At 41.8% G+C, this 25,378-nt stretch overlaps 3 protein-coding genes and 1 pseudogene across 3 annotated transcripts; all 4 read left to right on the plus strand.

Annotated features, from left to right (window-relative positions):
* The first annotated feature begins 2,934 nt into the window (after window positions 1-2,934).
* On the plus strand, window positions 2,935-3,907 carry LOC102777534 (olfactory receptor 7A40-like; annotated as a pseudogene).
* Window positions 3,908-5,931: 2,024 nt separating this feature from the next.
* LOC102777250 (olfactory receptor 1-like) lies at window positions 5,932-6,903 on the plus strand. The gene has a single exon (XM_006810097.2). The coding sequence runs from the start codon at window positions 5,932-5,934 to the stop codon at window positions 6,901-6,903; it is 972 nt and encodes a 323-aa protein (XP_006810160.2).
* Window positions 6,904-14,972: 8,069 nt separating this feature from the next.
* Window positions 14,973-15,950, plus strand: LOC148100903 (olfactory receptor 1E16-like). Its single transcript, XM_087846857.1, has one exon. It carries the CDS (start codon window positions 14,973-14,975, stop codon window positions 15,948-15,950), a length of 978 nt encoding a protein of 325 aa, XP_087702983.1.
* A 2,721-nt stretch (window positions 15,951-18,671) lies between these two features.
* On the plus strand, window positions 18,672-19,625 carry LOC148100904 (olfactory receptor 1500-like). Its single transcript, XM_087846858.1, has one exon. The coding sequence runs from the start codon at window positions 18,672-18,674 to the stop codon at window positions 19,623-19,625; it is 954 nt and encodes a 317-aa protein (XP_087702984.1).
* Window positions 19,626-25,378: the final 5,753 nt, after the last annotated feature.

Raw genomic sequence — 25,378 nt, forward strand, 5'->3', positions numbered from 1 at the left:
TAACAGAAAACCTAAACTGTGCAAACTAACAAAACAAACCAGAACAAAGATGCAGGGAGGTCCGGGGAAAATATACACAGAGAGATGGATGGAGAAACGCAGGGAGACCGAGGGGAAACAACACAGACGAACCAGCCACGACTAAGACAGAAGACATGACTTAAAAACACTCAGAGAACACAGGGAGATTACACACAGGTGGGGGACACAGCTGGGAGTGATTAACGTGACGAGACTAGGGAGGCAAACTGAAAACACTCACATAAGACGCAGACCTTCACAATAAAACAGAAAACACACACACGCAAAGACACAGACTAGGAAACGCGGACTTAACAGAATAACACCAAACAGAAGGAACAACAGAACCAAAATCACTAATAGAAAACACAAAACGCTGGGTCAACAGGACCCAGGATCATGACAGTTATATGATATATTTAAATGAAATTGCTGATCCAAACAACCAATGATTTATGAAGAAAAATCGTGAAAATTTTCAGGGGTGCCCAAACTTCTGCATACCACTGTATCAGAGAGCAACTTGGGGTTAGTGCCTCAAGGACATTTGGCATGCAGACTGTAGCAGATGGGGATCAAAACACCAACCTTCCAATTATTAGCCGACCTGCTCTACCTCCTGAGCCAAAGCCACCCATTTGAAATTGTTGTACCAAAAGTATATGAATATTGTTGAAGAGCACAAAGGAGTCTTATATGGAACTGTGAGTTTGCAGCTGGAAATCAAAGGGATAACGTTGAAATTTGAATGTGTATGCCTCACATGCCAGAAGACAAAGAGGAATTCTGGTGTTAAGTCGATGCAGTGGTAGAGTTATCTAGGTGTGCCTTAAAATGCACTCCTATATAGATTGATAAACCCTGGGATAAATAGGATAACTAGTTTTGTGTTACTTGTGTTGAAGTTGTTGTTTGTGTAGCTACTAAGGCTGGTAGGTCTAAATATCCCACCTGAAAGTTCTTTCACGTACAAGGACGAGGGGAGCAAGTAAATCAGTTCTCAGGGCACAGAGACTGAGCAGGTCTTAAATACACCATTTATTCCCAAGGAGAAAGAAATTCAGAATTACAAACACAATTTTAAAAGGACCTTTATGCAATAAAAACATTTTCAGTATGCTAAAATCCCTGCCGACAGGAATAAATATACACTATGCAAAAAATAATAATAATAATAATACAACGTTTTGCTCCCCCACAGTCCCGTGATACCACTGTCTGGCCACGCTCGGGCAAATGTTTCTTATCTTTAAAACCAGGAAACCGAGAGACAGACCACGCCAGCCAGAAAACCAAGGAGGAACCTCCTGTCTCAGCCCTGTTTCTTCCTAATGGGCGCGTTGCCACACAGCCCAGCTGCACTCCACACTTGGGCTCTCGATTACTGCAAACATGGCTGCCTCAGGGCATGCCCACACTTCAACAATTGCCTGCTATTGTCCGCCCAGTCCACAGTGGATTAAAATAATATCATGCAACAACACTAAAACATGCAACGTAAATATCAGGGTAAAACCATGCAAATAAAATCAGTACTGTATGCACGAATATATTACAATCAAAACAACAAAAACCCTAAAACGAACACAAATTTCCACTGTGTGACATCTGCACTGTGTTCAATGCCCTGAACACAAACAAAAAGTAGGCTTTATTATAAAGCCACTCCTCCACTATTTACCTACCATATTTTTTGGACCATAAGGCGCACTGGATTATAAGGCGCACTGTTGATGAATGGGTCTGTTTATAAGGCGCATTCAGTGAAACAAAACAGTCAGATAAGTCAAACTTATCCGCTGAATTCAAAGGCAATTTATGATGTAGTTACCCGTCAATATCTACAGGGGAGATTAAAATATTAATAAAAGTAAGGGGAGAGTTTGGCAAAACAGCTGAGTTACATGTAATAAATTGAGATATTTCCATAGATCTCAAAGTGTTGCTGAGCCTGTACCTGTTCAACTTGCCTGTTTTATGGACCATTGGTTTATATACAATGTGCATGTGCCAGAAACAAGCTGCTGCCCTTAGAACCTACAGCTCCAGTCACTGTTAATGGGGTACGACACGCTGTCAGGGGCAGAGATGACACTTTGTTATGAGACTGAAGTAAGTGCAGCTTTCAGTGGCAATAGCTGACAGTGGCCACAAGACAGCAATAATAAAAATGTTTGATGCACATATTAATTCACAGGTGAGGAGCTTTATGACAGAGCAGTGTGAGATTAAAAGAGTAAGATCGCTTTAATTTGAAACATTTTAATTTATGACAAGGCAAGAAGTGTTTGCCTTGCTTGTCCTGATGTAACTGCCACTGGTATATATGAATAGCTGATTGGGAATTAGAAAAAGAAGGGAGCCAAGACATGTGAAAACAGTCAGGACAATCAGGGGGAGAGGACATGAAAAAAAAAAACCTTTAATGTAAAACAGGGAGTAATCAAAATAGACTAATAGACTAATATGAATGCTAACACTTAGGATTTAAAGATAAGGAAATGCAAATGGACCGAGGTGTAAACACAAAACAAGAGTGAAGGATCCGCAAACAGACACACAGGGATGTTGACTGCAACTCTAATGCCAATCAAAAACTCTTCACTAAAATAGCCAAAAACAGAAACCAGATTCAGCAATGCTACAATTCAAATCAGTCAAACCATAGAACAATGAAAAAAATTAAAACAGGAATCCAAAATTTCAAACATTAGAACAGAAAAACTAAACAGAAAACTAAAACTTGAATATATTAATTAAGATATTAAAACAGGATAGAAGGAGCACTTTGAACCTTCACAGGTGATATTAGGATATACTGATAAACTGAATTTTACTGAAATATCAGAGAACAAAGGCTACCTAAGAAGATAGGGCACAGAGAATTATAGAAGATTAACAGAGGGTTATCTAATGGAATTTTTGAACTCAGCTATTGAGAACAACATCACCTTTGTGCAGTCTGCATATTTTATAATAAGTGGTTTCATTAGCATACCTAATATTAGATATTATTTCGTCTTTCTATGTTTTATTTACATTTTTTCAGTGGTGGGGAACACTTTAGTGATGATTGTAATAATTTTGGATCGTATGTTGAGAAGTCCTAAATATATTGCAGTTTTTAATCTTGCATTTACAGATCTGTTAAGTAGCTCTGCTTTGGTGCCAAAGGTTCTTGACATTTCGCTGTTTAACCATTATTATATCTCTTACAACAACTGCTTGACTTTCATGTTTTTCTGCTTTACTTTAATTTCAATGCAGGCTTTTAATCTGGTTGTATTGTCCTTTGACAGAGTCATGGCTATCATGTACCCTCTGCACTATCAAATGAGAGTGACCCAAAAGCTCATTTTGTCTTTGATTGCTTTTGGCCATCACTCTTACACTTGTTGCAGATGGCCTTCTCACCAGACTTTCCTTCTGTCAATCTGTGATTATTCAGAGCTACTATTGTGATCATGGTCCTTTTTATCTTCTTGACTGCAATGATGCTACCCCTAATCATATAATTGCGTTTTTGGCAATAGTTCTTGTTCTTGGGTTTCCACTGGCATTTATCGTGGGAGGTTACTGCTGTATCGGTTATTCTTTGTCAAAAATTTCTACATTTAGGGAAAGAGTGAAAGCTTTTAAAACCTGCACAGGTCACCTTTCATTAGTGGCAATTTATTTCCTTCCTATTATATTTGTGTATGTTTTTTGGCCTGTAATACATCCAAATGCAAGGATCATAAACCTTTCTATGACCAGTGTCATGCCTCCCATGTTAAACCCAATAATCTATGCTCTTCAGACACAGGAAATCAAAGAATCATTGAGAAGATTGTTGAAAGCTAGAGTGCAGGCTAAATTGGAAGTGTTTAGACTTAAAACTTTGTAGTTCCCGATTTCTATTCTTTCATTCTATTTTTTTTCTTTTTAAGTTGAATATGTAGGCGAAGTATTTCATACACAGTATTGCAGTCTTTTATGCAGCCAAAACATCAAGATTTCATTTGGAACAATAAACAATATAACAACTTTATTCACCGAAAAGCAAAATGATCTAAAGAGTTAGTGTGAAAATAAAAATTGACAAAAGACAACAACAGCCAAGAACTGTAATAATGGACATTTATTCTTGCAAGGGAACAAAAGCACCAAATACAAGGTTTCATATTAGATTTTGTCAATTCCACCCTCCTTTGCCTTAAAACTCTCACAAAATAAAAATTTTCTTTCTACGGGCTTCTCACAGGTACAGTTATGGGTGTGTGTACTGTAGTGAGTAGATATTGAGTAGATAGCTGAGTAGTATAATGCGATCATGAGTGGACATTTTTTTGCAGCTTCGGTGTACTTCCAGGCACCGAATGTACTGAGTTTATCCTTGACTATAATGCAGCTCACGCTAGTTAGAACATTGTATAACATTTTTTTACCCATCAGTTAAGCAAAAAAAAATCTAAAATGTAACAAAATAAATAAATAAATAAATAAAATAAAAAATTTAATAATATAGAGTAGCAGCAGTCTCGTCATTCCTCATTTCTATTACTTTTATGGTACAGGTATAGGCTCTTAATTACTCTTCTATGTATGGTTGTGCATTCAAAAAGAAGCACCTAAATCCACTAATAGTAGATAAGCTTGTGTTTTAAGTGCTGACCAGGTTTATAGAAGCCTACATGGGACTGTATAAAACTGATGATATAAAATGGGAATCTTCACCTGACTGTAAATACAAATGAAAATCCAAAAAGTTTAATGTTCCTTGGCTATACTTCTGTGGGTGTTCTATATCATATAAATGCTTCAAATTCAGTTTTTAAAGTCATAGCATTCAATTCCCTATATTTATTTATTTATTTTTAAATAAAACATTCAAACACTCACACACACCCTCATACATCTTACTTCTGACATTCAAGAAGTATGAAGTTTAATGTTGGTATCGGCATGACACAATTCTTGCTGGCTGCCTCTCAAAATGTTTGTGAAATGATTTGTTTTCTTTCTGACTTTATGGATATTGGGTATTTTTATGGAAACAAACATGATTAAGCAAGTAAGTCTGTATGAGAGGATTTAAGAATTATTTTCATCATACTAAAATAATTATAAAAACATACTTGAGGATATGCCATCTTATTTACTTAAAATTGTACATTATCAAACTGCCTTACGTGTGCATACGTGTGCATATATATACTTACAATTTTAAGAAAAAGGATGCTATGGCTTAATCGCATATTGTAAACATCAAATTAACACTGAATAATATATACCAGTTTTGGAGCAAAATATGCAGCCATAAAGAAAGAATCTTTTTCAAGAAAGGCCTTGCCAAATTGAGCATTTAGCAAGATGATGCCAAATCACATTCTACCAGTATTGTAACAGCATCGCTACAGAGAACAAGTCCAATTATTAAACACTTAACTAATTAAAACATTTGGTACAGTATAAAATGTAAGATATGACAAAAGAAGCCCTGAACTCAAATCCATTTTTGAAATTTTTGAAAAAAAAAATTGAATTTGAAAAAAAGGCATATGTATATATATATATATATATATATATATATATATATATATATATATATATATATATATATATATATATATGCTTGGGAATTTCTGTTGTCTTCTTATTATTAGCAGTTATTGGTTTGAATAATCAGGTCACTGAACTGAATTTAATGTACATTTTACACACCATGCAAATATTGTGGGAAAAACAAGTTGCAGAATACACTCATGGGATCATGCCTGAAGATAAACATTGAGGGGATCTGCAAACAGTTAAAGCATGCAAGAGCTTCATCATCTGGTGTACTGCATGTGCATAACAAAACCCAGTCAGCCAGTGCTGCCACCTGTCTCATCAGCACTTGGGCAATATAAGCTTGGCAGAAATCTTACAATGGACTTTTTTAACTCTGCACTTGGGAAAAATATCACTTTTTTGCGTCCTGCATTTTTCATTATAAGAGGATTTATTGGCATTCCTAATATAAAATATTATTATGCCTTTCTGTTTTTTGTTTATATTATTTCTGTTCTGGCAAACACAGCTGTCATGGCCGCAATATATTTGGATCACAATCTAAGAACACCGAAATATATTGCAGTTTTCAATCTTGCATTGGTTGATCTGTTAGGTAACTCTGCCATGGTGCCAAAGGTTCTCCATATCTTTTTGTTTAATCACCCCTACATTTCCTATAATGACTGCTTGACATTCCTGTTTTTCTGCTATATATTCCTTTCAATGCAAGCTCTAAATCTGGTTGCACTGTCATATGACAGAGTTATGGCGATCGTTTACCCACTGCATTATCAACTGAAGGTGACTCACAAGCTCATGTTCTCTTTAATTGCCTCTTTCTGGGTATCGGCCATTACTTCTATACTAATTGCAATTGGCCTTCTTACTAGGCTTTCCTTCTGTGAATCAGTTGTTATTAAAAGCTATTTCTGTGACCATGGTCAGATGTACCGGCTTGCATGCAATGATTTTACACCCAGCTATGTAATTGCTAAGATTTTGCCAGCTCTTATTCTTTGGCTTCCTCTTACAATTGTTTTGTTGAGTTATTTGTGTATCTGCTATGCTTTAGCTAAGGTAGCCACAGTTCGAGAAAGAATGAAGGGCTTTAAAACCTGCACAGCTCATCTTTCATTAGTGGCAATCTATTTCCTCCCAATATTAATCACATTTACTCTAGGTGCAAACATAGAGCCAAATGCCAGAATCATAAATCTGTCTCTGACCTCAGTCTTTCCTCCAATGCTGAATCCTATCATATATGTTCTTCAGACACGAGAAATCAAAGAATCAATGAGAAAGTTGTTAAGAATCATAAAACACTACAAAATTAGAAAGGTCAAATGAAAAAAGTGTAAACTTCCTTTTTTTCATGTTAGTCTTTTGAGTTAGTGTTTTTATTATTTAAGGAATGACTATGAAATTAAAAAAGGCTCATATGTTGCAGTACTTTGAAACAGAACAGAAGTGGTACATTCAATATTCACAGTGCAAATTGTGGTTGATTTTAAAACACATCACCTAGCAAAGAGGTAGATTTTTTTTTTTTGAGGATTTGGAAGGTATGTTTCTGTGCATCACATATCTCTGTCTTCAAAAATGTTGTATTTGTGTTTTGCCCTATAGTAGAAGAAAATGACAACACATATGATGCAAATAATCAGGGATACATCATATTTCCATTTTAAAAGGAGTGTTTTCAAATTCAGTTCATGTGCATCAAGTTAAGGTAATGTCTCCTGTCAGGGTCTCCTGATTATGAACTCTTCTGAATTTAATGATGAGAAATTTTTTGTGTACTTGACATTATCTTTTTGAGGCTATATAGATTTAGAATTTCGGACTTTGCTTAATATTGTGTGAACGCAATATTAGCGTGGGCCTTGAGCCAGCTGTGTACCTCTAATACTTTATTAGGGCCAGCATAGAGCAACAGGCAGCTATACATCACTCATTCACAACTATGGCCAGTTTATACAGACAGTTTATACACATACACACAGTTTATACAGTACTAGTTACTTTTAAATGTACGAAAAAAAAAACAAACCCTGAAAGAACCCATGCACATAGAAACCCCACATTGAAAGGCCCCAGCTGAGGCTCAAACATCACCTGGTGACAGTGTCAGTGACGACTTTGGTCAAATGTAGGAGTTGCTTTTTAAAAATGTAACTGCAGTATATATTTATTGTTTGAAATATATTTATTGTTGTTCAAACAGGTATGCATAAAAGCACTTTTTTCTGTGTTACACTTTGTTGTTGTACTTTGTTCTATCAGCTGTCCTTAAAATTGTAGCTGTAAAAATACACTGCCTGTTTTATTGTCTGCTCTGAGAATGTCAGTACATTTTTGTTTCTTTGTCTTCCAGCTTGTAAATAATTATGTATGTTAATCAAAAAGTTTATAGTGATTAGAAGATTTTTGATCAATTTTATAGCCAGGATTGATCAGGTGACCCTAGGCCGTCCCTTCGTTGTGCTGCAAAAGGCCTTAGCAGCTGGGGGCCTTCTCATGATGCACGGAATGTTATTCTTCACTCACCTCTCCTACTCTGTACACCATCCATATCATTTATTATGATTAATTTCTGGCTCCTCTACACAGTATGTATTTTGATATGGCTCTCTCCCCTCAACACTAACTGGTCGCGACAAATGGCTGCTCCTCCCTGAGCCTGGAGGTTTCTTCCCGTTAAAAAGGAGTTTTTCCTTACCACTGATGCTGAGTGCTTGCTCACAGGGGCTCGTCTAATTCTTGGTGCTTCTCTGTCTTAATGTATAGTATACAGTATTAATAATAATAATAATAATAATAATAATAATAATAATAACAACAACAACAACAACAACAACAGCAACAACAACAATAATGGATTGCATTTATATAGCACTTTTCGAGACTCTCAAAGCACTTTACAATTCCACTATCAGAATCAGAATCAGAAAGGGTTTATTGCCAAATGTTGAGCAGGTTTACAACATTAGGAAATTGCTGCGGTACTTAGTGCAAGACATACTGTCCGATAACGCTTAAATAAACATAAAAATTAAAATTAAAAGTGCTAAGTAGATAGATATATACATGAGTGCAGGTGGTGATCAGTGCCAAACATGGAATGATGCAGTGAACACAGTGTAGGGTCATGTGTTAGTGGTGGGAACAGTCATATGGTTATTGTTCATGAGTCCAACAGCAGAGGGGAAGAAACTGTTCTTATGGCGAGAGGTTCTGGTGCGAATGGACCGGAGCCTCCTGCCTGAAGGGAGCAGGTCAAACAGACTGTGTCCAGGGTGAGAAGGGTCAGCTGTGATCCGAGCTGCATGCCCCAGTGTCCTGTAGGTGTACACGCTGCAGTCTCTGCTTGTCCCTGATAGTGGCTCCAGTGTACCACGCGGTGATGGAGGAGGTGAGGATGGACTCAATGATTGCAGTGTAGAATTGCATCATCGTCCGTGTTGGCAGGTTGAATTTCTTCAGCTGCCTCAGGAAGTACATCCTCTGCTGGCCTTTCTTTATGACAGAGGTGATGGTGGGCTCCCACTTCAGGTCCTGGGTGATGGTGGTACCCAGGAAGCGGAATGAGTCCACAGAGGTAATGAGGGTGTCAGTTTGGATGATGGTTGGGAGTGGGGCTGTGTGCTTCCTGAAGTCCACAATAATCTCCACTGTCTTCTGGGCATTCAGCACCAGGTTGTTGTGGCTGCACCAGGACACCAGACATTCAACCTCCCTCCTGTGGGCATACTCATCCCCGTCCGAGATGAGTCCAATAACGGTGGTGTCATCTGCAAACTTGATTAGCTTGACAGACTGGTGGGTGGAGGTGCAGCAGTTAGTGTACAGGGAGAAGAGCAGAGGAGAAAGAACACAGCCCTGAGGGGAGCCGGTGCTGATGGTCTGGTCTGATGGAGTCCGAGACCTTCTTTCCCAGCCTCACATGCTGTTTCCTGTCCATCAGGAAGTCAGTGATCCACCGGCAGATGGGGTCAGGCACATTCATCTGGGAAAGCTTGCCTTGGAGATGGTCTGGAAGGATGGTGTTGAAGGCAGAGCTGAAGTCCACAAACAGGATCCTGGCGTAGGTTCCTGGGGAGTCCAGATGCTGCAGGATGAAGTGTAGAGCCATGTTGATAGCATCGTCTACAGACCTGTTGGCTCTGTATGCAAACTGCAGGGGGTCCAGGAGGGAGGCCGTGAGGGTCTTGAGGTAGGAGAGAACCAGGCGCTCAAATGACTTCATGACCACAGATGTCAGAGCCACATGTCTGTAGTCATTTAGTCCAGTGATCCTTGGTTTCTTGGGGACAGGGATTATGGTAGAGGACTTGAAGCAGGCAGGCACATGACATGCCTGCAGTGAGGAGTTGAAAATGCCAGAAAACACTGGGGGCCAGCTCGATTGCACAGTGTCTGAGGGTGGCAGGAGACACACCGTCTAGGCCAGGAGCTTTTCGAGCATTCAGACTCTTAAACTGCTTCCTCACATCTGCTTCATGAATATGAAGGGTTGTAGTGGGAGAAGGTGATGTGAAATCCTCCTTGGTGTGGGGTGTGGAGGGGGTTGTTGTAGGTGAAGTGTTTGATGGTGGTGATGGCTCTATGGAGGGGGGAGAGGTGGGGGAATGAGTGTCCAAAGTGTCTCTATTGTTGGGGCTGTTGGAGGTGTGAAGGCTGCTTGATGGCTCGTCAAAACGGCAGTAACAGTCGTTAAGGGTGTTGGCTAAGAGCAAGTCATCGGTGGAGCGGGGGGTTTTAGGCTTGTAGTTGGTGATATTCCTAAAACTTTTCTGCACAGAGGCAGAGTCATTCTCTGAGATCTGCTGCTGCATCTTCTCAGAGTGCTGATGTTTAGCAATGTCCACTTCTTTAGTGAACCTGTACTTGGCCTCTCTGTAGCAGTCCCTGTCTCCGCTTCTGAACACCTTTCTCTTTTCCAGCCACAGCTTTTTGAGTTTAGGAGTGAACCAGGGTTTGTCATTGTTATAACTCACCCTGGTGCGTGATGGCACAATGCTGTCCTCACAGAAGTGGATATAGGAGGTGACAATGTCCGTAAACTCATCCAAGCTATTAGAAGCAGCCTTCATTGTGTCCCAGTCTGTAGACTCCAAACACGTGTGAAGCTCCTCCACAGACTCGTTGCTCCACAGTTTTTTAGTCCTCACGACAGGTTTGGAGAGATTCAGCCTCTGTCTGTATGCGGGGATCAGGTGAATCATGACGTCAGAAAGTCCGAGTGAAGCGCGGGGCACCGCGCAATAGGCCATGCTGATCGTGCTGTAACAGTGGTCCAATATCCTCTCCTCTCTGGTCGGGCATTTAATATACTGCTTGTATTTGGGAAGCTCTTGGCTCAGATTGGCTTTGTTAAAGTCCCCAAGAGCAATAATGAGAGAGTCTGGGAATGTCCGCTCTATGTGCAGTATCTGCTCCGCGAGGGCGCACTGAGCTGCCTGCACATCCGCATCTGGCGGGATGTAAACAGCGGCCAAGATGAATGAAGCAAACTCCCGCGGAGAATAAAACGGTTTGCAGTGTATAAAAAGCTATTCCAGAAAGGAAGAGCAGTGCTGAGCAATCACTGTTACATCTGTGACACTATTAATGTAGAAGCAGACGCCTCCACCTGTGGTCTTACCAGAGAGAGAGGCCTGCCGGTCCATGCGCAGCAGATGAAAACCCTTCAACTTGAGCGCGCAGTCCGGGAAGTCCTAACACAGAGCCACGACATACGCGGCGCCATCTTGGTTTCAAAGGCCTATTCATTCACTCTCACATTCACACACTGGTGGAGGCAAGCTACAGTTATAGCCACAGCTGCCGTCCCAGAAGCGAGGCTTCCATATCGCACCATCGGCCCCTCTGGCTATTACCAGTAGGCGGTAGGTGAAGTGTCTTGCCAAAGGACACAACAACCAAGACGGACAGAGCTGACCAAACTCTGTCCGGCAACCTTCCGGTTACAAGATGAGCTTCCCAACCCCCTGAACCACGATTGCCCCCGGGGTTCAGAGAAATATAATACACTCCTTCCCGTACCACTGTGCTGGAGCATGATGTTGATGTAGGGGACCACCCTCTAATCAAACAGCACGACTACCGGGTGAATCCCACTAAACATGCTCTTTTCCAGACAGAAGTTTCTTATCTGCTGGAAAATGGTCTTGCTGTTCCTAGCTCTAGTGCATGGAGTTCCCCATGACTCCTAGTGCCTAAAGCGGATAAAACCCTGCAGTTTTGTATGGATTTTCTGAAGGTGAACAGCGGGACCAAACCTGACTCCTATTCTCTTCCCAGTATGGAAGATTGTGTCAATAGGGTTGGTTCGGCAAAGTTTGTTACTAAACTGAACTTGTTAAAGGGCTATTGGCAAGCTCCTCTAACAACACGTATGGCCGACATCTCTGTTGCCCCTGATTTTGCACATCCTTTCAAATTAGAGGTAGATGCCAGTGCCAACGGAGCAGGTGCTTGGGTGCTAACAATGAAAGTCAAGGTCAAATGGTTAGCCAACCTAGGTATTCATGTCCCCCAATGCCTGGTATATTGTTATGAAGTTTGAAGCAAATCCATAAAAATTCCTGGATAATATAGTGTTCACTGATTTTCACATTTGGTATGACGTTGACTGTGACCCAGTTTTCATCACAATGAAATCAGCTCAAGCTTTTATTGGTATCTACCATTACACAAAATGAAATCTTGGAAATTATGCTCCATGCTAGACTACTAACAAACAGACAGAAAAACAAATAAACGGAACCAATTAAATACTCCCTCCTTCCAGGGGAGAACTAACAACTGTGTCAATGTGCATATCACGTAAACAGCAATTTACAAGGTCCAGTAGGGGGCACTAAACTTAAGACAGAACACCTGTTGACCAACTGCAAGAAACATCTTACAACTGTGTTTTCCCGCAGCAAACACAGATGTTCATCCATTTTTATCATGGTTCCCTTTGGCTTGTGGGATACCCAGGGACTTGTAGCTTCCCTGTATATTTGCCTTCTGGCAACTCCACCCTTTTAGTGTGCATCACCTTCCCTCTCTTTGCAACCATTTAGCCACTCTTTTCTTGTCCAATTGACATCCCAACATTTTCTCTGTAGATCCTGGTGAGATGGATGATATCTTGCTCACTCCTGGCATACAACTCAATCTCATCCATGTCCAGGAAGTGGTTGATAGTCACTGAATCTATATCCATAAATACCATTAGCAATGAGCGGGCTTTGGGGTCGATGACTAATCAGAATAGCATAGGGACATATTGCGCATGTTGGAATATTCCACACTTGATGGTGACTTGTGCAGTAGCCTTGGAGTTAGCCTCTAGTTTTGTCTTCCACAGTCCCGTTTAGTTCTTGATGAATATTATCAATGCACATACTTAATTATATTTCTCACATACTGGTTTCTCTTCATTGGCTCACATTACATCAAGAACTAAAATTCAAAATCTTTCTGATCACATATAAGATCTTTAATAATCTTGTCACGGCCCAGCAGCACGAGGTAACAGAGATGGACACAAGTGCAGAAACCAAAACGGAAGCGAGACGATAAGTGAACAAAAGGTTTATTTCCCCCCACAGTTAAACACCAGCAAAACAACACGACGCCACCACACTAGAGGCGTGCAGAAAAACTAAGTTAACTAAGGGTGACCTAGACAACTCTAGGGTGCAGCTGAACAGCTGAGGCAGTGGAGAGGTGGAAACTGGGCTATGAAGTGGCCAGGGCACTGTAATGAGAGGAGAGCACAGTCAACGGGATCCAGCAGACAATCGGTGACCCTCCACAGTTAAACTGAGTTGCCTTACTTGGTTTCAGGTGGAGGGGACAGGTGGGGCGGAAGGCCCAGATGCGGTCGAGGCGTGGGGAGGCAGGCAAGTGAGTGGTGGGCCAGTTGGCAACGTCGTACCAGCAGCAGGTGGCCCAGGTCCAGAAAGTCGGGGATGAGGGAGGCGAGACCTCCACTCCAGGAGCTACCTCTGAGGACAAGAAAAACAGGTAAGTCGTCACACGGGTTCTGGACAAAGCAATCACACTCCACTTGACTAACATGGGGATAGCAGATACTCAGGCGATGAACGGTTGAGTGCGCAGGTCTTATATGCTGCCGGAATAACTGCCCACAGGTCGTCAGCCAGGGAGGAGCAACCAATCTCTGCCTAAAGGAGGAGGAGCCGCTGTTGGAGACCTGCAGGTACCCACCCAGACCATGACAAATCTGAACCCATCTTATCTTAAAGGCCTCATGGTACCATATCATAGAATGGGAGTGGGTGACCTTGACATCCACCCTTAAAAGGCCTGGGCTGCTGGGGGGTTCCTGTGATGCACTATTTCTTTTTCCTCATCTTTTTTGACTGACTGTTTATACACAACTTTGCATTTAATCATTGGTTATTATTAGTCTCTGGCTTGCTTCTACAGTCTGGTTTTGTCTATTGTTCCTCTGCTCACCTCCAGCCAGTCGCAGCAGATGGCTGACCTTCCCTTCTGTCTAAGGATTCTTTCCTGTTAAAAGGGAGTTTTTCCTTCCCACTTCCCACTAATACTGTATCACTTCAGCCTAGTGAAAGAACTACTGCTTCGAAGATGCCTACCTGTTCATCAGAGGTTTCACGCTTGAGCTTGTTGGAGGCATTTGCTGTCCCAGAATATCCAGGGTGTTGCTCACCCTGGATATTCTGTCTCTGCACATCTCATCGCCTGCAGAGACTGCTCCCCAACTGCAGCAATCGATACTGTCTCTCCACATTCCTCCACAAATGTGAGGGAAATTGACTTGGACCCAACTTCAACTTTAACCCAGCTTTACTTTGTTTTTTGAAAGGTTCCAGCAATAAAGATGACTTTTGAGTTTAGTTCTACATCCATGTCCTGCATTAGGGGCCATACACTGCTTGCCACACAGAGTCATTATGACAAGTAGTGCAACAGCATTGCTACATAGAACAAGAGTCCAGGTTTTAAACTGTTCTGGCAGTTCAGACCTCTCACTTTGTAACATATTGGCACAGTATAAATTTTGAATGATTGAAAAATGCTGAACGTTTAAAATCCTATATCAAACAAACAAAGGAAAAAACAACATGTGAAACTACCTCCCACCACCCACCCACCCCACCGCCACTGATACAACACACACACACACACACACACACACACACACACACACACACACACACACACACACACACACACACACACACACACACACACACACACCAGCTATCAAACCATAGTAGCTATTGGTTTGATAAATATAAACACTGAGGGGATCAGCTAGAACTTCATCTTCTGGGGTACTCCAGTTTGCATAACAGAATCATGATGTGCAGTACTGGTGTCTGCATTATCAGAGCTTAGGCAATATAAGACTCTAAGATTTTTTGCCAATGGATCTTTTCAACTCTGCACTTGGTAAAAATATTACTTTTTTGCGTCCTGCATTTTTCATTATAAGTGGATTTATTGGCATTCCTAATATAAAATATTATTATGCCTTTCTGTTTTTTGTTTATATTATTTCTGTTCTGGCAAACACAGCTGTCATGGCCACAATATATTTCAATCACAATCTAAGAACACCGAAATATATTGCAGTTTTCAATCTTGCATTGGTTGATCTGTTAGGTAACTCTGCCTTAGTGCCAAAGGTTCTCGATATCTTTTTGTTTAATCACCCCCACATTCCCTATAATGACTGCTTGACATTCCTGTTTTTCTGCTATGTATTCCTTTCAATGCAAGCTCTAAATCTGGTTGCACTGTCATATGACAGAGTTATGGCGATCGTTTACCCACTGCATTATCAACTGAAGGTGACTCACAAGTTCATGTTCTCTTTAATTGCCTCTTTCTGGGTGTTTGTCATTATTGTTATACTTATTGCAACTGGCCTTCTTACAAGGCTTTCCCTCTGTGAGTCAGTCGTTATTAAAAGCTTTTTTTGTGACCATGGTCAGATATACCGGCTTGCATGCAATGATTATACACCCAGCGATATAACTGCTTGGATTTTGCCAGCTCTTATTCTTTGGCTTCCTCTTACAATTGTTTTGTTGAGTTATCTGAGTATAGGCTATGCTTTAGCTAAGGTAGCCACAGTTCGAGAAAGAATGAAGGGCTTTAAAACCTGCACAGCTCATCTTTCATTAGTGGCAATCTATTTCCTCCCAATATTAATCACTCTACGTTTAAACATAGAGCCAAATGCCAGAATCATAAACCTGTCTCTGACATCAGTCTTTCCTCCAATGCTGAACCCTATCATATATGTTCTTCAGACACGAGAAATCAAAGAATCTCTGAAAAAGTTAAAGGGAAGAATCACAACACACTACAAAAATAGAAAAGTCAAATTTAAAAAGTAAGAATAAATTTGGCATGAATATTTTTACCCCTTTTTTATTTAAGGATTGCATATAAAATAAAATAAAAATGTTCAAGTATGTTTAAGTACTTCCAAATAGAACCCAAATTACAAATGTCACACTTCACGGGGCAGTGTGTGGTTGATTTGAAAACACATCATGTAGCAAAGATTTGTGATTTGTAATTTTTTAAGCAACTGTAATTGTTACTGTTAGGACCAACACAGAGAGACATACAGATACTTATTCACAACTATGGTCAGTTTATGAACGTGAAAGCTTAGGAGTTTATCATAAATAAAATAAAATAAAATAAAGCCTGTTGAGAAGTCATGCACAAACAGGGAAAGCATGGAAAGGTGAAAGATTAGATTCAAAGCAGTGACCTTTATGCTGTGAGGTGATAGTGATAACTAATCACATTTATCTTTAGCCAAATGTAAGGGTTGCCTTTCTGAGAAATATGCATTGCAGCATGACATATGTTTGTTGTTCTTTTTTTCAAAGTGAGATTCAGGAAAGCTACTATATAACTACAGAAATACATTTTAATGACTGTTTAAATAGCTCATTTTCTGCTATGAGAATATGTCAGGAAGCCTTCCAACTTCTCTTTCCTCCAGCCTCTATGTGGATATGGGCCACCTTTGATTAGTGTTTCAAAGAATATCCAAACAAAATGTAAATATAATGTAAAGGACTGACTAAACTGGTAGAAACCCAGAAATGTTATTTTTTGTGGCAAATAAACTGAATCATTGTGTAGTGACCCGATTGAGTAAATTCTACTTGTCATGTGCTGGTGTTTTATAAGCAGGAAATTTTTGAGTCCTTAAGTTGAGACTATGAGTTGTATTCTTTATATTGATGAGAAAATTCATATTCTCTCACTAATAAATTAAAAAACATTGGTGAAAAAAAGTTTAAAAAGCACAGGAGGAATCAGCAGTACTGAACAGGCCAATTGCTATCCGGTAATCAGATTACACTGTAGGGTTTCTGAGTGATTTGCAGTTAGTAGTAGCTATGATGTTAGTTTTCCTGCTAAAGCATAAATCCCCAGTAACAAACCACCTAAAGTGTAAACTCAAAGTGTAGACTCTACACACTGGGTACTCTTCAAGGGGTGGAAAAGAAAATCTCGCCAGTCTGTACAAGAGTCTAACCAAGTGTGTTAGCTCACATACTGTAATATGTAATTTTCTGGTAATAGAATCACAGTCAGTCTTCCAGTAACAAAGGACAAAGAAACATAAGCAAAGGAAACAATAATCCTGGGAGACTACTTATAGAAAAATGCCTAAACATATCAGGTCAATGGACAGAAGGTTGTAACTCATACAAAACACTTGCACTAAGAACACTTGAGTATAACACATGCTGTACTCACTAACTGTACTCACTATACCTGCTGAATCAAATCATGTTATATGTACTAGTGTCCTTAAAGCTGGATGTGAGTGATAGTGAGCAGGCTCAGGGTCGCTATTGCGGGGGCCCAGTATTCTTGGAGTTCTTGGTAAGCTGGTGAAAGTCACCCCACGTCAGGGCTCCATTATTATATTGGGGGACTTTTCTTGGTCAACAACAGTGGGGTGATTGGGAGGAATGTCCTACACCCAGTCTGAACCTGAACATACTGTCCGTGACAAACAACATGCTTAAATATAAATGTGTTTATACCTGTAAGTGCACATATGCAAGGGAGCCCTAACTAAAAAATAAATAAAAATAAATAAGTAAATGGAAGCGTACAATTATTCATTTTCTGTGCTGCTGTCACTCTCACCTGGATGGTACTGGTGGCATAGCGAGAAACATGTTTTTAAAACAAAATATATTTTTTCAGTACCCTTTATACCACCCAGCCATTTCTGCTAAGCGAGATTTCCAGTACAACAGTGGAATATGCCACCTGCAGAAATCTTCTGATGACAATAGTTGTTGGGCGCATTAGGGGTGGGAAGGAGTTTGAGTACAGGGATCTGGTGAAGAAGTTTGTAGAATGGTCCGAAAGAAACACTTCTTTCTGAATTTCAGCAAGACAAAAGAGATGGTGGTTGACTTCTGGAGGAAAAAAAAAAACTGTGAGTTGGCCCATCACAACATCTGCTCCACTCCAAACTTCCAAGGCAGTGCACAACATCTATCTATCTTTCCATTCCAGCCATCCATCCTCTTCTGTTTTGTGAAAAAATACATTACCTTTGATGAGTCTTTTAACACATGTTAGCGTTTACCATTATTGACTGACTTCTATTAACTAAATTTGCTACTTACGAGCTTATTGACACAAAATAACAGTGCCCAACAGCAAGCTTGGCAGGACAGCAAAGCCAGTATTTGATAATCTTAGATTAATATCAGGAGTAGAAAAAGGGCACACATTTTCACAAAGTACCCTTTCCAGCTTTTTAATTAATCCAAAACAACATGATGTTGAGTTGTATTGTCAGTTTGAGGTTGACCAACAATTCAGGATAGTAGGATGGCAGTCAGAAAATATTAACCATTATGTAATATCCCTATTAGTTAAATTGTCTGCACAAAGCTGTAACCATATGGTTTGATGTCATAGGGGAATGCAAAGTGACTATAAGGGACAGAACACAAATGTGCTCTGCTTCCATTTGGAGCCAGTCTTAACTAAACAAGGTTTGCTGAAACAGAAAATAAAGGACATTAACTTAAACCTTCAACATTAACAAAACAATTATTCAAATGGAATTTTTAAATTCAGCTGTTGGGAAAAACACCACATTTGTGAAACCTGCATATTTCATAATAAGTGCATTTAATGGCATAGCTAATATTAGGTATTACTTGGTCTTTCTGTGCTTTATTTACATTTTTTCAGTGGTGGGAAACACACTAGTGATGATCGTCATAATTTTGGATCATACATTGAGAGGTCCAAAACATATTGGAGTTGTGAACTTTGCATTTACAGACCTGTTAAGTAGCTCTGCTTTGATGCCAAAGCTTGTTGACATTTTTCTGTTTAACCATCACCATATCTCCTACAATGACTGCTTGGCATTCATGTTTTTCTGCTTGACTTTTTTTGCAGCACAGGCTTTTAATCTGGTTGTGTTGTCCTTTGACAGAGTCATGGCTATCACGTACCCACTGCACTACCAAATGAGAATAAGCCACAAGCTCATTTTATCTTTGATTGCTTTTTTCTGGCTTCTTGCAATTACTATCATACTCACTGCAGTTGGTCTTCTCACAAGACTTTCTTTCTGTGACTCTGTGGTTATTCAGAGCTTTTTCTGTGATCATGGACCTGTGTATCGGCTTGGCTGCAATGATCTTACTCCAAATCGTGTAATTGCTCATTTGGCATCAGTTCTTGTTCTTTGGGTTCCACTGGCATTTATCGTGGGAAGTTACTGCTGTATTGGTTATTCTTTGTCAAAAACTGCTACATGTAGGGAAAGACTAAAGGCTTTAAAAACCTGCACAGGTCACCTTTCATTAGTGGCAATTTATTTCCTCCCTGCACTATTTATCTTTACCTTTGGGAGTACAATACTTCCAAATGCAAGGACTGTAAGTCTATCTTTGGTCACTGTCATGCCTTTGACTTTAAATCCAATAATCTATGGTCTTCAGACACAGGAAATCAAAGAATCATTGAAGAAGTTATTAAAAGTTAAAATGCAATTTTAAATTTCTGCAAATAAAACTTGGGGTTTTTTAAAAAGCTGAAAACATAGACTTAAAATTCATATAAAATAATCCAAAATATGGCAAACAAAACAATAATGTTTCATGTCTCATAATAACAATATAACATTTTATAATTGGTGTTAAAAAGTGAGACTATTTAAAATGTAATGTATAACAATCCCAAAAACAATGTGTGAACATTTTATTGTGAACACAATTGTGCTGGAGTAATACATTTACAAGAAGAAAATATTTTAAATCTAATTTTCAGTGTTTATAACAATGACCAGGAAGCAGGGTTGGAGGCAGTGACGCAGCGGAGGGTGGCCTCCAATTCCTGGTTGAGGTGTTCTGTCTGACCGTTAGTCTGAGGATTGTGTCCTGAGCTCAAACAGGGTTTTGCTCCTAAGGATGTACAAAACGCCCTCCAGACCTGCGACGTGAATTGCGGTCCTCTGTCAGAGACGATCTCAGTGGGTATCCCGTGCATCCTAAAAACATGGTCAACTAGCAGATTAGCAGTTTCAGTGGATGTGTTTGTCGAGGACAATGAAGTGAGCTGCCTTGGAAAATCTGTCAATCACAGGGAGGATTGCGGTCTTGCCAGAAGAAACCGATAGAGCAGTAACAAAATCCAAAGAAATATGCGACCAGGGACGCCGTGGAATGGAGAGAGGCTGCAACAACCCAGCCGGGCTGTGGCTGCCGTCAGCAGCAGTTATGCAGTTTAAGATAATTTCATGGTTTAAGTTACAATAAATAAGTTAAAAATACTTTATTTTAATATATCAGATTTAATGTATACATTGTTGGTTTGAAAATAAATATTTAAAGGGTTTACAGAATGTTTCCAGGGTGGAATCAATGTTCAGTCTGTTGTTTTGGGTTGACAATATTTTCAGTTACACGCCACCCTCGGTAGAGGGCAGCATGCTTTCCTCTCTCACTTGGTGGTAGAACTATGTAGACACATGCAAGGAAGTTTTCCAGCTGTGGGATGGAGTGACACTGCAAGATGCGTTTTCATTAACCCCTGCAAGTTAATGCGGCCAATGAGGTATGCAATTTGTATTTTATATGTTGTGGTGGAAAAATAAGATGTTTGTTTGTGACAGAACTGGCGAGTTTATGGTAATTTGTTAACATTTTGTAAATGTCAAATTGTGAGTGTTTTATGTTGTTTAATAATGCGCTTTATTGTTTATTCTCCATGAGAACAATTTACTGTGGAAATTGATTATTTTATGTTGTTTGTACAGTTCTCAAGGCATCGTTGGTGGCACCTGTGTGCAATAAATGCCAGTAAAAATCAATAACGCCTTGTGTCCGTTTTTCAACTTGGAGGGAGTTACACGGGCGTTGCGTGTTAGATTTGCGGAGGTTTCACGTTGCGGGACCCTGGGCGGTAAGAGATCGAGAAGTTAAACCTACTGAAAAACATGGACCAGCGAGCTTGACGTGAATTCAGTCTCTTGGCTGTACGAAGGTAAGTCAAGTTTTTGTGATCAGTCCACACTATGAATGGGTGTTCCGCTCCCTCGAGATAGTGCCGCCACTCCTCTAAGGCCAGTTTCACGGCCAACAGTTAATCACCCACGTCGTAATTCCGCTCAGCGGGCAATAAGCGACAGGGAAAAAAGACGCACGGGTGAAGTTTGGACACCGTGCCAGAGCGCTGTGACAATACCGCCCCTACCCCGACGTCAGACGCATCCACCTCAACTATAAATGGCTTCTCGGGGTCAGAGTGAATTAAAATCGGAGCCGAGGTAAACAGTGCCTTTAACTTGGAGAAAGCAGTTCCTGCTTCCGGACCCCAAATGAAAGGGAGCTTTGAGGACATTAGCCAGGTCAGCGGTGCTGCTACTTGGCTGTAGTTTCTGATGAAGCGGCGGTAAAAGTTTGCGAAGCCTAAGAAACGCTGCAGAAGCCTCCGGGACGTTGGAATGGGCCATTGCACGACTGCCTGTATTTTAGCTGGGTCTGTCTTCACCTGCCCCCCCGCGAGGATGTAGCCCAGGAACGAGACGGAAAGGGAGTGGAATTCGCATTTCTCCGCCTTAACGTACAGTATATTCTCCAGCAACTGTTGTAACACAGCTCGGACATGCGTTTGATGCTCCTCCAGGTTTTTGGAAAAAATCAGGATGTCGTCGAGATAAACGAAGACAAAACGGTCAAGGAATTCTCGCAGTACATCATTCACCAGATTTTGGAAAACCGCTGGGGCATTTGTGAGACCGAAAGGCATCACTAGATATTCAAAGTGCCCCAAGTGAGTGTTAAAGGCGGTTTTCCACTCATCTCCCTCCCTGATTCTGACGAGGTGGTACGCATTTCTGAGGTCTAATTGTGTGAAAATGGAGGCACCATGGAGCAGCTCGAAGGCGGAACTGATCAGCGGTAAGGGGTATTTGTTTTTTATTGTTATGTCATTAAGCCTCCTAAAATTGATACAGGGCCGTCCTTCTTACAAACAAAGAAAAATCCGGCCCCCACGGGTGTAGAGGAGGGTCTGATGATGCCCACGGCCAGAGAATGCACTTTTCCATGGCTGTCTTTTCGGGGCGTGTCAAGTTCTAGAGGTGGCTTGAAGGTAGGGTGGAACCCGGTAACAAGTCATGGTATACCAAAGGTATAACAGAAAGGTCTATGTTGGCGCTTTCGTCATGTGCGAGCTCGACAATGGCAGACGGCGGGGCTGAGACGAGACAATTGGCATGGCAAAACGGGCTCCAACTTATAAGTTTCTTCCCTGCCCAGTCCAGATGAGGGTTATGTAGTTTTAGCCAGGTGAAACTAAGGATAACGGGAGTGCTGGGGGAGTGGAATGTCAAGAAGGGGAGTCTCTCCCTATGGTTGCCTGAGGTGACTATAGTAATAGGTGTGGTGAGTGATGTGAGAGAAAACTTGGTAATCTAGTGCTTTAACTGGGATGCTAGAGTCCAACTCAAAAACGGGAATTTTCAGCTGCTTGGCTAATTCCTTATCAATGAGGCTTTGCTCAGCGCCCGAATCGACTAATGCCTGGGACGTGTGGGTTGCGGAACCGAGCAAGAGCATAACCGGCAACAAAAAACGGGGCTTAGAATCAATATTGGTACTGCCAACCCGTATCCCCGGACCTACCGGTGGGCGCCCCCTTTTCCCTTCTCGGGACAGGTGGAAATAAAATGCTCAGCGGAGCCACAATAAAAACACGAGCGAGAGCGACGACGCCTCTCCCTCTCTTGCGGGGACAACCGCGATCACCCGATCTGCATGGGTTCTGGTTCCGATTCAGTCCTCTCCACGGCGACTGTGGCCGAAGGCTGAATCGGAAGCGGCGACGGGGAAATGAAAACCAGGGACGCACGCCGCACTGGCTGACGGGTACTGGAGTTCCTCTCTCGTTCCCGCAGTCTGTTGTCAATGCGAAGCGTGAGCGAGGCTAACTCCTTGAAAGTGACAGGTTCGTCTCGGGACGCTAGCTGATCCTTCATGTCCTCGTTCAGCGACTGCAAATAGACTCCCTGAAGGGCCTTATCGGGCCAGCTGACTGCCGCCGCGGCAGTGCGGAAGTCAACCAAATAATCTGCAATGCTACGGCAGCCCTGACGGAGATTTAACAGCCGCCGAACTGCACTTCCCACCGAGATAGGGTGAGCAAAAGTCTTCTTGAACTCGCCAAGAAAGGCATCATAGCTACAAGACGGCAACAGGTGTACGCTCAGGTATGCCTCGGCCCAATTTAGGGCTCGGTCGCGTAGTTTACCTATTATATAGGAAACTCGAACTGTGTCTGAAACGAAAGAGCGGTGCGAACGCCAGCTCACGCTGTAAAAGAAAACCGCTACAGGCCCCTGGGTCACCTGCACATGGCTCCGGCTCCGGGGAAGCTGCGTCGCAGAACAAGTGAGCTCGCTGGGGCTCGGGATCTGCCACGGGCTGAGGTGAACTACTGACGGCGGGTTCTGACTCCGCCGAGGGTTGAAGGGACTGAATGTCGGATTGCATTTTAACCTGCTCATCTGTGAGCGTGTGTACTTGGGATAGGAGATACTGCAGCGTCTGTTCGTGATTACCAATGATAGCCCCCTGCTTACTTATCGCTACACGGGTTGGGTCTGCTGTGTCCATAAAACAGGCCTGAGTATACTGTCACGGCCGAGCGGCACGAGGTAACAGAGATGGACACAAGTACAGAAACCAAACCGGAAGCGAGAAGGTAAGTGAACAGAAGGTTTATTTCCCCCCACATTTAAACACCAACAAAACAACACGACGCCACCACACTAGAGGCGCGCAGAAAAACTAAGTTAACTACGGATGACCTAGACAACTCTAGGGTGCAGCTGAACAGCTGAGGCAGTGGAGAGGTGGAAACTGGGCTATGAAGTGGCCGGGGCACTGTAATGAGAGGAGAGCACAGTCAACGGGATCCAGCAGACAATCGGCAATCCTCCAAAGTTAAACTGAGTTGCCTTACTTGGTTTCAGGTGGAGGAGAAAGGTGGGGCGGAAGGCCCGGATGCAGTCGAGGTGTGGGGAGGCAGGCAAGTGAGTGGTGGGCCAGTTGGCAACGTCGTACCAGCAGCAGGTGGCCCAGGTCCAGGAAGGCGGGGATGAGGGAGGCGAGACCTCCACTCCAGGAGCTACCTCTGAGGACAAGAAAAACAGGTAAGTCATCACACGGGTTCTGGACAAAGCAATCACACTCCACTTGACTAACATGGGGATAGCAGATACTCAGGCGATGAACGGTTGAGTGCGCAGGTCTTATATGCTGCCGGAATAACTGCCCACAGGTGGTCAGCCAGGGAGGAGCAACCAATCTCTGCCTAAAGGAGGAGCCGCTGTTGGAGACCTGCAGGTACCCACCCAGACCATGACAAATCTGAACCCATCTTATCTTAAAGGCCTCATGGTACCATATCATAGAATGGGAGTGGGTGACCTTGACATCCACCCTTAAAAGGCCTGGGCTGCTGGGGGGTTCCTGTGATGCACTATTTCTTTTTCCTCATCTTTTTTGACTGACTGTTTATACACAACTTTGCATTTAATCATTGGTTATTATTAGTGTCTGGCTTGCTTCTACAGTCTGGTTTTGTCTGTTGTTCCTCTGCTCACCTCCAGCCAGTCGCAGCAGATGGCTGACCTTCCCTTCTGTCTGAGGATTCTTTCCTGTTAAAAGGGAGTTTTTCCTTCCCACTTCCCACTAATGGTGTATCACTTCAGCCTAGTGAAAGAACTACTGCTTCGAAGATGCCTACCTGTTCATCAGAGGTTTCACGCTTGAGCTTGTTGGAGGCATTTGCTGTCCCAGAATATCCAGGGTGTTGCTCACCCTGGATATTCTGTCTCTGCACATCTCATCGCCTGCAGAGACTGCTCCCCAACTGCAGCAATCGATACTGTCTCTCCACATTCCTCCACAAATGTGAGGGAAATTGACTTGGACCCAACTTCAACTTTAACCCAGCTTTACTTTGTTTTTTGAAAGGTTCCAGCAATAAAGATGACTTTTGAGTTTAGTTCTACATCCATGTCCTGCATTAGGGGCCATACACTGCTTGCCACACAGAGTCATTATGACAAGTAGTGCAACAGCATTGCTACATAGAACAAGAGTCCAGGTTTTAAACTGTTCTGGCAGTTCAGACCTCTCACTTTGTAACATATTGGCACAGTATAAATTTTGAATGATTGAAAAATGCTGAACATTTAAAATCCTATATCAAACAAACAAAGGAAAAAAACAACATGTGAAAC

The sequence above is a fragment of the Neolamprologus brichardi genome, chromosome 10, assembly GCF_056152115.1.
Source record: "Neolamprologus brichardi isolate AB-2024 chromosome 10, ASM5615211v1, whole genome shotgun sequence".
Lineage (NCBI taxonomy): Eukaryota > Metazoa > Chordata > Actinopteri > Cichliformes > Cichlidae > Neolamprologus > Neolamprologus brichardi.